Source organism: Hordeum vulgare, chromosome 4H (genome assembly GCF_904849725.1).
Source record: "Hordeum vulgare subsp. vulgare chromosome 4H, MorexV3_pseudomolecules_assembly, whole genome shotgun sequence".
Taxonomy (NCBI): domain Eukaryota; kingdom Viridiplantae; phylum Streptophyta; class Magnoliopsida; order Poales; family Poaceae; genus Hordeum; species Hordeum vulgare.
The window spans coordinates 589602502-589615067 of NC_058521.1; the positions used below are offsets into that span (position 1 = coordinate 589602502).

The following is a 12566-nucleotide window of genomic DNA, read 5'->3' on the forward strand; positions in this document are numbered from 1 at the left end:
ATGCAAGGGGGAAGAAGTGGATGCGGTAGGAACCAATTCTCGTTCTTGTCATCGACCAACACGACGACGAAGAAGCTCGAGATAGCTCAGCTCCCGCTCAAGTGCATTTGACAAGGAGGGGCCTAGGTGAACGCCGAGAGCTTTCATGCGGGTCGTTTTTGGCCTCCTGCTCCTCTAGTGGATGCTACCTCACAGGGGCGTTGTTGCCGGTTCTGGGATGGAGCTTGGGTTGGCGATAATGCTTCCATGAGCGGGGGAGGCTGGCTGGGAGGAAATAATGTGTGAGGGGATGAGGGGGAGCACACAGAGTCGGTATGGACGACGGGTTGATGTGCCTTCGGGGAGAAGGTGGGCGACGGCTGCATTTTTAGCCCACAAAAAATGAGGTTCTCCTCGGGTAGGTTTGTCAGTTTGCGAGGGTGCCTATCATGCTCAAATTTGAGTACGGAGTAGCTCTTTTGAGGAGTTAGGGCATCTCTAGCATATCCCCTCAAAGCTATATTTTAAGACAAAATCTGTGTTTTAGGGAGTTAAGTACTAGCTAGCAAAACCTCTAAAGTATATAATCCCTATAAGAATAGCTTTTGTACCCCTGAAACTATCATTCACTTGCCTATATTTAGTCCAAAGACAGACATTCTCAAGAAAAATAAAGACAATCTCATACGTGGCGGACCGATCGTCGCACCGGACGATTGCGCATGGTTGCCCTATAAAGTCACCGTCGCCATCCCAAACCCTAGCCCACTCTGACACCCTTCTATTTTCCCGGCGTTGCCCCCAAATCGGCCTCTCCCACCACCGATTAGGCCCACCGCAGCCCGGACAACGGCCAAATCTTGCACGCCCTTCTCCCCTACCCTCTACCTCCCTCGGGATGTTGCCGCATCCGCGCTCACCCAGTCAACCCCTCCTTTGCCACCCCGTCACTGCCTCTTGCCATCTTCTTCGACTCCGGCGGCGTGTCCTCTGTGATTCGCGCCATCTGCAGTGACACAATTGCTGCACCGGCCATAAAAAATCTAACGGCGTTCGATGTCCTCTATGAGGGAAGTAAACAACTGAGATCTGGCACAAGGACTTTGGCCACCGGTATCTCAAAACTTTCGACACGATTGAGAGGTGGCGCGCGACTACGACACCATCGATGTTCGCTTCTTTAGGACGCGGGCGACGTCGCCTGTGTTGAAGCTCGTGCCATGACAATTGGGGCAATCGTCGAGTGGAAGAGTCGGAGGACATGGTGACGGAGGAGTACTATATGAAGCTGAGTGCATCGACCGCGAGTATACGGCGAAGCTGGTCAAAATAGTGTACTGGCAGATTTGCTGCTCAGCTCTTGCATGAGTAGACTTTTGCGTCGTAACGTGGTTCAATCATTAATGCAAGCAGAAGCTTTAGCAAACCAAGCTGGAATAGCTCAGTTGGCTAGAGCGTGTGGCTGTTAACCACAAGGTCGGAGGTTCGAGCCCTCCTTCTAGCGATACATTTTTTCGAGCCCTCCTTCTAGCGATACATTTTTTCCGTTGTCTTCATGTTCGTTTCTTCCAAAATTCAACAGCCTCGTGTCTGAATTACCTATTCTGTTTTTATCATCGTTCTCCTCACCATGTGCATGTGCATATATACATTCTCCTTAAAACATGGTTCCAGCTACTTGTGTCCAGATGACATCCGATTGCTCATTATCTTCATGGTTTTCATCGCCATGTGCTTGTGCACATATACACATTCGAGCTCATACAAACAGACGCGCAAATGGACAAGTGAACACGAAAACATAATATTCCACAAACTGAATTGCATAGAGAAATCCAGTGTTTGTTTATCTTGAAACAAACACCGGGAAAAAGTGTACAAGATTCCTTCCTTCGAAGACACGACACAACACTACAGCACCAGCACGCAGGACAGCCAGTAGGCTTCCACTCCCGAGCAAGCTTCTTCCTCGATCAATCACAGCCAGGGATCTCACTCACTTCAAACCCACATGCACACACGGTACAGCTCGCCCATGTGCCGCAGCAGCCACGGAGCCGCCCACTAAGAGCACACAATTAAGAACTTCTTGATGAGCTCCTGCAAAAAACACAGCATAGCAACATGAGGGACAGACGAGCAAATCACTGCCATTAACAGGAGCAGTTGGGAGCACGGTGTAATGTGTCCAATTAACTAGTATTAACTGGTGCAGATGCACTATACTAATTAAGCAAAGCTTGATGTAAAAGTGTGGAGAGCATTACCACGGAGGACAGGGAAGTGGAGAGGCTCTTCCTCCTGACATCGGCCGAGAACCCCTGCCCGCCGCCCAGCTTGCGGCTCAGCATCATGAGCTCCTCCAGCGTGAACGCGCTCCTCAGAGGGCTCCGCCGGTCGGCGGCCAGTTCATGGTCATCGTCATTGGCCACCTCCCAGCTCCGCTCCGACGGCGCCCGGGGGAACTGGGACTCCCTGGCCGAAGTGTTCCCGCTGGAGTTGCTGTAGTCCTCCGACTCCGAGAACGAGTACCAGGCGCCATGGCCATGGCGGCTCGACCCGTCCGCGAACTCCATGGCACCGGTGGACGCCTTGCTGTCGTCGGGGAACCCGAACGCCTCCAGGTCGAACCCCATCGTGTACTCCTCGTCATCGTCGACCACAAAAGGGTTCAGTGAGTAAGGAGACACCGAAAAGCCGGCATTGTGACCGGGCGGCGCATGAAGGCGTGACATGTCTTGCAGGGGCTTCCCGGGCTTCTCCTCCCACTGGAACGGCACGCTGACGACAAGCTTGACCGGTGATGGGCATGAGAAGACCGTGGGCGCCGGCTTGGAGATCGCCCAGTCCCTCTTCGGCGCGCCGGGCTTCACCTCCCACAGAAATGGCACCGAAATCTGCTGCTTGGCGCGCTCCCTCGGGTTGAATTCAGGCAGCTCAAACTCCTCGGCCATTTGGAATGTGTTGGTTGGGAATGAAGCTGCTTGGATTGTTGTAGATCCTGCATGTGATGATGGTATATGTAGGAGATGATATTGTGGGTTAGATGAGCTGCCCCTGCATCAAAAATGTTTGGTCAACTGTTCCCTTTGCTGAACCTGCAGCTACAAGCTTGATAGTTGATGCAACATTAGACAGTAACAACTCCTCTTTGGCTCACACAAATAAAGGAGTGTTTAGGTCTGACCATGAAGATAAAAGGTTCCCATTTCCCAATCAGAGCGGTCGCTCTTGCATTGGCACTTTGCATTCATGCATAGATAAAAGGAGGATATCTACTTGGTACAAAATTAGTAAGAGGAGATCCTGAGGAATTAGTAATTCGACCAAAATAGCCATTTATTCAGCAAACAGATCTTATAAAAAACTATAGATAATGAGCAGACAAATCTAAATACATTTACAAAAGGACTGGGACCACAATAAAGAATTAAAGAAGAAATGTTATCTTCATATGTTAAAAAAAATCAGAAAACCCTTTTCCTGTTTTAACACCCTATTCTGCTACTATGTTCCAGATAGCAGAACATCAAGAATTAGTTCTAACAGATTCCAAGAACTGCACCACCTCCGCCATGCTTGGTCGGCTTGATGGTGTGTTGGAAGTGCATACCAGGCCTAGTTTGAGCACTTGGACCAACTCAGCTTCAATGAATCCTCTCAGGCTCCGATCAAAGCAGTCCGATTTAGTACCATCCTCCAGTACCTCTCTGACATAGTCGCGCAAAACCACATGTATAGCAGCCCCAGGGCTCTCCACTGGCTTCCGCCCTGTCACAATCTCAAGCAACACCACCCCGAAGCTAAATACGTCGCTCTTATCGCTGTATCTCAAGCTCGGGGATGCTAGCTCCGGGGCAATGTACCCGATGGCAGCATAAGATCTGCTCACTTCAAAGCTGCCTAGAATAGGCAACAGCTTTCTAAATCCATAGTCAGACAGCTTGGCTTCATATTCTTCATCTATCATTATGTTTGAAGACTTGATGTTGAGATGCAAGACTTGCGGTCGGCAGTCATGGTGAAGGTATGCAAGTGCACGCGCTGTTCCAAGTGCAATCTTGAACCTCCTATCCCAGGAGAGCTCACCTCCGCTGCTACTTCTGGAAAACGCACGACGACGGTTCCCATGGAGGTGGTCATACAAGCTCCCTTTGGTCACAAACTCCGAAAGGATCAACTGCATCGAGGACGACCAGTAGTAACCCTGGAATGTGACCAGATTGGGGTGGTTGAGGTTACCGAGCTGCCCCATCTCATGCTCAAACTCATCCTGGTTTGTCACACTTCCGAGTGTCTCCAGTTTCTTCACGGCAATGGACAACCCATTCTCAAAGGTGGCCTTGTACACCGTGCCAACTGACCCTCCACCAACAAGGCAGTCTTTGTCAACCAATGCCTTAGTTCCTTCCTCCCAATCTTCATACCTTGAAGGCAAGCTCTTGGTGAAGAGCACCAACTTTCCAATGATGGCATTCTGACCTGGGGAGCCGACCGATATGCTCTCGGAGACCAGCACCTCTTCGTCCTCCTTCCCTTCCTGCTCCTCCTTACTCCTCCTTGTATAGGCCTTAATGTTCATAGCGCAAACAATGCAGACCCCCATAAGTATAAGCGCTGCAGCGACAATGACGATTATGATAGCGACAGACAATCGTCTTGCTCGCTGTCCACCGCACAGATTCAATGGCGATCCACATAGTAATGGGTTTCCCATGAAGGCTGTGCGGCCGAAATTCTGCAAGACCGGAGCTGAAGGTATTGTGCCGGAGAGACCGTTGAAGGACACATTGAAATGTGTCAGCTTAGAGAGGTTCCCAAGTTCTGAGGGGATTGCTCCAGTTAGTCCATTCTCCGAGAGGTCTAGCAGATCAAGGTTGGTAAGCTGAGCAAGCGACACCGGAATGCCCCCGCCAAGTTGGTTCTTGTGAAGATCAAGCATCCTGAGGTAAGTCAGGTTGTTAAGCGTGTCTGGTATCACTCCTTGCAATTTGTTGCCAGACAAATTCCTGCAATTTTTCAGTTCAGTTAGCCATACATCAAAGCATTTGACGAATTGGATGAAATTGAGCACTGAACGAACACTCACAGCTCAAGCAGGAACTGGCATTTGCTGAGGGACACCGGAATGTCTCCGGTGAGCATAAGGCCGGCAAGGTCGAGTGTGACGAGCATCTCAATTCCTCCAAGCTCGGCAGGAATTGAACCGGTAATGCCTGTGTTGCCAGCGATCCTGAGCACGGAAAGCGACCGCAGTGTCCCGATCACTGGCGGTATGTCTCCGGCAAGAGCATTGGCCCCCAAATCCAACACCCTCAGGTTGCGGCAATTCACCACGCTCTCCGGAACCGCGCCGTCGAGCCGGTTGCCAGACGCGTCGAAGTACAAAAACTTGCTGCCGCAGGTCGCAATGTTGGGGATTTCGCCGTCGAAGGCATTGGAGGAGACGTTGAAGTAGGTGATGTTGGCGAGGCCCAGGAGGCCGAACGGCGCGGCACCGGAGAACCGGTTGCTCCCAACGTCGAACAGGTCGATGCTGCGGCAGGCGTCGAGCTTGCCGTCGATGCCGCCGGAGAGCTCGTTGCTCCGGACGGAGATGTAGTTCATCTCCGGCGGCGCGCAGAGGCTGTCGGGGAGCTCGCCGGAGAGGCGGTTGTAGGAGAGGTCGAAGCCGGCAAGGCGGGAGCAGTTGGCGATGCCAGGCGGGACGGCGCCCCGGAGCGCGTTGTGCGCGAGCGAGACGTAGCGGAGGCGGGGGCAGGGGTCGAAGAGCCCCGGCGGGATCTCGCCGTCGAAGGCGTTGTAGGAGAGGTCGAGCAGGCGGAGCCAGGGGAAGGCGCCGAGGAAGCCCGGGATCTCGCCCGACAGCGCGTTGCGGCTGAGGTTGAGCTTGCGCAGCGTGGGCGCCAGGGCCGCGTAGCCCGCGGGGATCCCGCCGGAGAGCGCGTTCCCGAAGAGCGAGACGGACTCGAGGGCCGGGAGGCGCGCCAGCGACGGGGCGAGGGTGCCCGCCAGGCCGGCGCCGTGGAGGCGCAGCCGCTGCACGGCGCCCGTGGCCGGGTCGCAGGACACCCCCGCGTAGTCCGCGCACGGGTCGCCCGAGGGCGCCCAGGACGCGAGCGCGCCGTCCGGGTCCGCGGTGATGGCGGACTTGAAGTCCAGCAGGATCCGCCGCTCCGCCGCCGTCGCCGCCTCCACCAGCGCGGCCCAATGCAGCACCAGCAGCACGACGACCAGCGGCGGCAGGGATCGGCCGGCGGGGGTCATGGCGAGAGCAGCCGCGGCGGCACGGCGCGCATTACCTCCGTCTCCGTGCGAGGATCGGCTCCGGTGGACAGTGGGAGTGATGAGCTCTAAGTATAGTCCAAAGAAAGAAAGAGAGGGAGGGAGGGGGGGTTAACCGGTGAGTAGGTGGCGGTGGGTGGCGCGCGTTAATGCGTGCGTGGGTGCGGGTGCCACGGCGAGCCAACCGCCACTTCCTTGGCTAGTACAGTACTTGGCGATGGCTTGAGACGATTGACGTCGGTCGGGTTGGTCCGGCGCGCCGGGAGCCCGGGACGGTACGCGGGGACAGGGAAAATGCTGAAATCTAGGCGGAACGGAAAAACTGCTTTCTTTCCGGGGTGGGGGTGGAGGTGGGAGAGGTCAAACCTCCAGGTCTAGGGTCGGGGGAGGTGGGAGACGATGATGGGGGAGATCGGGTTGAGGAAGGGGCGGCGTGGTGCGCGTGTGGCCCAGACCATTGTTGATCGAGGCGCGGCTGCAAAGGCAAAGCGCAGCGGCAGGTTTGGGTGGGGGTGGATCGTCGCTGGCTGCGTATGGGCGGCAGAGGGAGCAGGGCAGATAGATAGGTGGTGGGTGTTGTGGGGAATCTCCTCCGGCTCGCTGGCGATCGGCGGCACGCGGGCTCCGTCGCTGTCCGGAGCGCTGTTCCCCACTCTTTTCTTCTCCTTCCTTCCTTCCTTCGCTGGTTGGTTGGAGCACAGCACGGCACGGCACGGCGGACGCGACGTTGCTCCGTCGTCAAGCATGCAGTATGTATGTATGCAGACAGGACAGCCACGGCAGGAGTGGGCGCGGTAGTACATTGCACATTACATACGCCGTGCGTGTACGTGCTGGTACATGCTGCGGTATGATGATTAGGTGGTCTTGTCTGGTGGTGGTGCACAAAATTTATGTTACAATCTTTTGTGCTAACAAAATCCAAAAATAACCTTGTTTTCAAACAAACAAAAAAACTCTACCGTTTAGGTTACATGCAAAATTTCACGGTTCCTAGCGTCTAACACGTGGTCCGCACGATCGGCTAACCCGTTATCTAGTTGACGTGGTAAGGGGCCAGACATGAGGCACCCTCACGTCTGCTCCTGGTAAAAGCATCTTTAACAGACTCCGTATAATGTCCCGACCCGCAAAATAATCGTTAAAATACGGGTCGGGCGAAAAATGATGTCCGACCAGACACCGCAAACGTGCTCGGTCCGTAATTTTTTTGTGGGGCGCGGCAGAATGCCCACCCCAACCCGCAAAAATGCAGGTCCCCCCCCCCCGACCACGTCGGTGCCCTGTATATATCTAGAGTGGTTGGTTGGTGGGACATTTCAGCCCGCACTTTCCCCACACCCATCGCCGCCGGGCGCCGCCTTCGATTCCGGCCATACCAGCCGTCGAGATCACGCCAACAGGCCGCCACACGCCCTAGATCGACCTCCACCAGTCCCTCGTGCCTCGACTGGCCGGAAAGCTGCAGATCGGCGGCGGTTTTGTCGCGGCCACCGGCGGCTGCGCCAAAGCCATGGATTGGTTGAGGGATACCCGCACAGCCCCGGCAAAGCGCCAGCGCCGCATGCAGGTAGTGGTTCATCCTCTAGTCGTCGTGGGTTTGCCGGCAAGGACTCTTTCGCCCGTCGCCTGGGCTCGGTGGTGCGTAGCGGCTCGTCGGCTTGCCGATGCCACTCATACAATGCGACGACTGCATAGAGACAGTGTTGCGGCTCACATCTAGCACGCGGCAGCACCTCGGATGGGTATTCTTCAAATGCAATGACGACGGGGTATGCTTTTCTTTTTGTTCGACTTTGTCATTTATTTGGTTAAATTTTGATAGCTTATTGAGGTGTTCATGTGTATAGGAAGGTGTATGCTTATTTTGGTATTGGGAAGAAGAATACATCGATTATTGATAGGAAGAAACTTAATAAATGTATGTGCACTGCTTAATATAATTGAAGCTAATGATGCAGCTGCATGTGCAATTAGAAAAAAAAAGGACCCAACTTGTAGTTCTTTAGAATCAAAGCCCAAGAATGAAGAATGTAAGATGAATAATCCCAGGTCAACAACGAATGCACGGCGAAGATGTTCATCCCAACTAGTGAAAGCAGTTATGAAAGTTGAATATCTTCTAAAATGTTTAATTGTGGTTCTTGTTTTCTTTGATCTTGATGTTTTAGCAAAGATTTAATGAATTGTGATGTATTCAATGCTTTTAAAAAAATAAAGAAGCAAATAAATGTGTTTTCATGCTTAAAATTGAAAGGGAAATGACATATTTTGCGGGCCGGCGTGGGCGGCGGCCGAGCAGACCCCGCAAAACGGTCGTTTTGCGGGGTCTGCTCGGCCGCCGCACACGATCGTTTTGTGGGGTCTGCTCGGCCGCCGCACACGATCGTTTTGTGGGGTCTGCTCGGCCGCCGCACACGATCGTTTTGTGGGGTCTGCTCTGCCGCCGCCCACGCCGGCCCTCAAAAGCGTTTTTTCACGAACTGCAAACGATTTTTTCGGATCAACTTTATACGTGGTTTGCTAGAGAAGTTCTAAGTGACCAAACGCCGGAAATCTTAACGTCTGGTCCAACAGATCATACAAACATTCTTTTAATAATACGTGTCACATCATTCAGATGCCAAGGTGCTTGACGTTTGGTCATTTACCAGATCTAGACGTCAGGGTTCTTAGTTTCTGATCCTTTGCTATATCAACAGATCAGCCGGTTGGTGCGGAACACGCAGCAGACGCGAAGGATCATGGCATTTTCTGTTTAATCTAGACGTCAAACATGTTGACGTGACCAAGAGAGATCAAAATTGGGAAAAAAAACAAGATTATTTTTAGATTTTGTTAGTACAAAAGTTTAAAACACAAAAATTGTCCGTGGTGCAAACCAACACGTGGTTGGATGGTTAGGAGGACTGTGGTATCCACTGTCCACCAGAGTTTAAGTATGTGCTTGTATTTTCCTGAATTTATTTCAAGTATTCTGATGATGTGCTCCCACTGGGACGAAAATGATAGAATGTGTATACGTGTGTTTATAGGGGTGAGTGTACGCTCGTGTATATGAGCGTCGTATTCTCTAAAAGAAATTGTCCGGTGGTGGTTGCGTCCGTCGGCCGTGCCAGTACCGCGCACGTACCGGCATGTACGCCGATCGAGCAATTATCAAGCGTCTAGCGTGTGCAAGTGCCCATGCCGATCGGTAACCCTGGTTGGTCCCGTCTCCAGTGGCTGTTTATTATGCACGGCGCGGTGGCCGGATAGTTTAACCGGCAGGGAGGCAGCCGGAGTGGTGCCGTGGGCAGGAGGCGGTCGCGCTTTTCGTTGGAAGCCGCGCGCCTTTCTGTCGGCAATGATTCCGTTGCAAACCCCAGCAGGCCCAGAACGGTAATGATCCTCGACGTGCTTCACAAATCATGGGCGCCACTGACGACCGTGACACTTGCAGTCCGGCTCGGGTCAGGATTTGTGCGCGGCGTGGTGGTTTCGATTGAAAAGAAGAGGCATTATGGCATGCTAACGTCTCTGTCGAGCTTCCTTTCTCTTTCTCCGACGAGCTTGATGCGCCGCTTGACAATTGGCATGCATGCCATGAGACGGCCTGAATCGACCACGATATCAAAAACTAGTTACTACTACTACTGCATAACACAAGTCTCTTTCGCGGTTCCTTTTCTAATGCCAGCTTCAGGAAATGAGAACAAGTGGCGCAGCCAAGTTTGTTGGTGGCGGCCAAGTGGAAAATATTTTGACCCAAAAGCGAAACTAATTCACAAACTGAACTATGTTTGAAAAAAAAATCATACAGCTGATCCTTTTATGTGAAGCTTTTGTCTTAGACGCCACACTACATTGTATGGCGTCCGACATTACGTTGTGTGACGCGTGAGACCCCTTAGTCGACACACTACACTGTATGCCGCCTAAGACAAATGCGTCACACAGTGTAGTGTGACGTCTGACTGTCGGGCGCCATACAAAAGGGTCAGTTGGATGATTTTTTTTCAAACGTAGTTCAGTTTGTGAAATCTTTTGGCTCTTGGGTCAAATTTGTCAAATTTACCGTTGGTGGCATCTTCAACACGGGTCATCAAAACACCTTCAAAATGTCTGGATCAGACTATTTGAATCCTTTTAACCATAAACCGTGGATCACCAAGCCGGAAGAAACTGATCCATGAGTCCAAAATCGCACAAACGAGTCCCAAATCTAGGAAAGTGCGGACGACCTCCGCGTTAGACTCAAACACCCATATCCCATCCAAACCGCCACGAGAGCCCACATATTTTCACAATCCTATTTCACTATCCCCACGACCGTAACTGTAGCCTCAAGACATCACACATGCCTTGTTGGGACCTTCTCGGCGCCATTCAAGCCCTGTCGAAAGTTAAGAGCAACTCCAACGCGTTAATTCAAATGGATGTCGGATTTTTTGTTTGTTTGGGTCGTCCTCCGTCTGTCTGTGTTCGCTTTTTTAAATGGGTCGGTCGGTGCACCCAACGGGAAGCAAGTGGATGATAGCAGTGTGACAGTAAAATAATAGAAAAGATGGGAGTGGGGGTGGGCCGGCAAATTTATTTAAATAAATAGAAAGAGGTGGTTGGGCGGTGAATGACAAGTGGGTCTAGTCACACACTCGTGGACGATGCAAACGCAAAAAGCGTCAGTTTTGTGTGAGCCTACGATCTAAATGTGACCTAAATTTATGACATAAATGGATTTACACGGACATAAATCGGACGCAAAATGAAAATAAGTCTCTGCGTTGCACGGTTAGTTTTATCCCCGTGAATACAAATAGACATGAATGGATGAAATTGATCCTCTTGTTCGAGTTGCTCTAATGCCGCACTCCCTCAGTCCGGTCGCTGCCTAGGTATCTTTTGCCCCAACAGATGTCGTGCATGACACACACCCACGCTCGAATACATATATCATGGTTCAATCCTTTTCAATAGATACCATGCTTCATGAGGGAAATCACCTTCTTCTTTCCAACCTAGGAAGACGTAGAAGGGGAGGAGAGGGATTGACGGTGATTTTCCAAGAGGACTAGCTTGGCAGATTTCAAACTATAAGATGGAGTTTCGGGATAAGGATATTTTTTTCATAAGGCCTGAGACATGTTGTGGTAAGAGCAACTCCAACACCCCAATGCAAACGGACGCGTGAGTTATCAAGTTTTTGTTTGTTTGGATCGGCTGGACACTTGTTGTCTGTCTGTGTTTGACCCGTGCGTCCAACCAACTAACGCATTTTTCGTCCGTGTACGAAGCAATATGAATTTAATAAAGGCTAGTGGCCAGAGTTCATACCAGCGACCGGCACATAAAAAGGGCGGTAGCTCGACCACACCATACATATCGGTCGTGATCATGTCGTCACATTGGTCGACCGCCATAGATCAATCATCAAGGTTTAGCATCTTCTTTTACATCTTCTCGAACCAAGGGCTCCTTCTCGGGGACACTGTGCTAAAGGTCACCGTCATGATCTCCACCTATTTCATCATGAAACGAGCGCCACTTCTTTTGCTTTGGTCTTGGCATTGACTGCCTCTATCTCGAGCTTCTTCGCTTGCATGTCCACCTTCATCTCTAGCTTCTTTGCTTGCATTTCCGCCTTCATCTGTAGCTTCTTTGCTTGCATTTCAACCTTCACCTCAACCTTTTTATTTTGTATATCAATCGTAGGCCTTCATTTTCTCCTCTTTATCTTGTCGACGCTTCTCCTCTCTTGTTTCTTTTTGGGTCATCATGCCTTGCAAAGTCTTTTGCAAGGCAAATATCGCCGCATCACGCTTCTCCTTCTTCTTGGAGTTGGTCTTTCCCTGCGGCCACTTTTCTCACTCACCATGGGCCTCGATGACATGTGACCCTTCATTCTTCTTGAGGGTGGCATATTGACATTTGAACTTCTCGTCATATTTTATGACCGTCCAACAATGGGTGAGGGTGAACATCGTGTTCCCATGTGGGGCCTTGAACGCTTCCAAATCTTGGGATGCCTACAAATGAAGATACGAATGTTCATATGTGCAATGGACATGCAAGCATCAAACAACGGGAATGGGAATGAAGATGAAGGAATTATATACCATGTGTTTGATGACGAGGCCACTCATGGGACGGCCATCGATGCTCTCAAGGGTGGCACAAAACTTGTTGCACTCTTGTTGGATGACACCCCCCCTTCGAGACGGACACACAACCACGCTTGCTCTCAAACTTGTACCGCGGGAACTTTTTGCATTCATGAAATTGGCGATGAACTCTCAACAAAAAGGTTGATCCTTTTTGCTCGG

At 51.6% G+C, this 12566-nt stretch overlaps 2 protein-coding genes and 1 non-coding gene across 3 annotated transcripts; 1 reads left to right on the top strand and 2 right to left on the bottom strand.

The window, feature by feature from the left end:
- Positions 1-1409: 1409 nt before the first annotated feature.
- TRNAN-GUU lies at positions 1410-1483 on the top strand. Its single transcript has one exon. It is a non-coding gene; the product is annotated as a tRNA-Asn (tRNA).
- A 278-nt stretch (positions 1484-1761) lies between these two features.
- LOC123449809 lies at positions 1762-3209 on the bottom strand. The gene is made up of 2 exons (XM_045127147.1): positions 2247-3209; positions 1762-2079 (listed from the first exon to the last, which is right to left on the bottom strand). The coding sequence occupies exons 1-2, from the start codon at positions 2931-2933 to the stop codon at positions 2044-2046; spliced, it is 723 nt and encodes a 240-aa protein (XP_044983082.1). The 5' UTR covers positions 2934-3209; the 3' UTR covers positions 1762-2043.
- A 91-nt stretch (positions 3210-3300) lies between these two features.
- Positions 3301-6791, bottom strand: LOC123449808 (probable LRR receptor-like serine/threonine-protein kinase At1g12460). Its single transcript, XM_045127146.1, has 2 exons — positions 5069-6791; positions 3301-4988 (listed from the first exon to the last, which is right to left on the bottom strand). Exons 1-2 carry the CDS (start codon positions 6244-6246, stop codon positions 3509-3511), a joined length of 2658 nt encoding a protein of 885 aa, XP_044983081.1. The 5' UTR covers positions 6247-6791; the 3' UTR covers positions 3301-3508.
- Between the last annotated feature and the right edge of the window lie 5775 nt (positions 6792-12566).

What these genes read in the sequence shown, in the direction of transcription:
- LOC123449809 (XM_045127147.1), bottom strand. Translation starts at nt 2,933, where the DNA reads ATGGCCGAGGAGTTTGAGCTGCCTGAATTCAACCCGAGGGAGCGCGCC. An exon ending in CCACTTCCCTGTCCTCCGTG is followed by an intron (nt 2,080 to 2,246) that starts GTAATGCTCTCC and finishes TGTTTTTTGCAG; the next exon opens with GAGCTCATCAAGAAGTTCTT.
- LOC123449808 (XM_045127146.1), bottom strand. Translation starts at nt 6,246, where the DNA reads ATGACCCCCGCCGGCCGATCCCTGCCGCCGCTGGTCGTCGTGCTGCTG. An exon ending in TGCCAGTTCCTGCTTGAGCT is followed by an intron (nt 4,989 to 5,068) that starts GTGAGTGTTCGT and finishes GAAAAATTGCAG; the next exon opens with GAATTTGTCTGGCAACAAAT.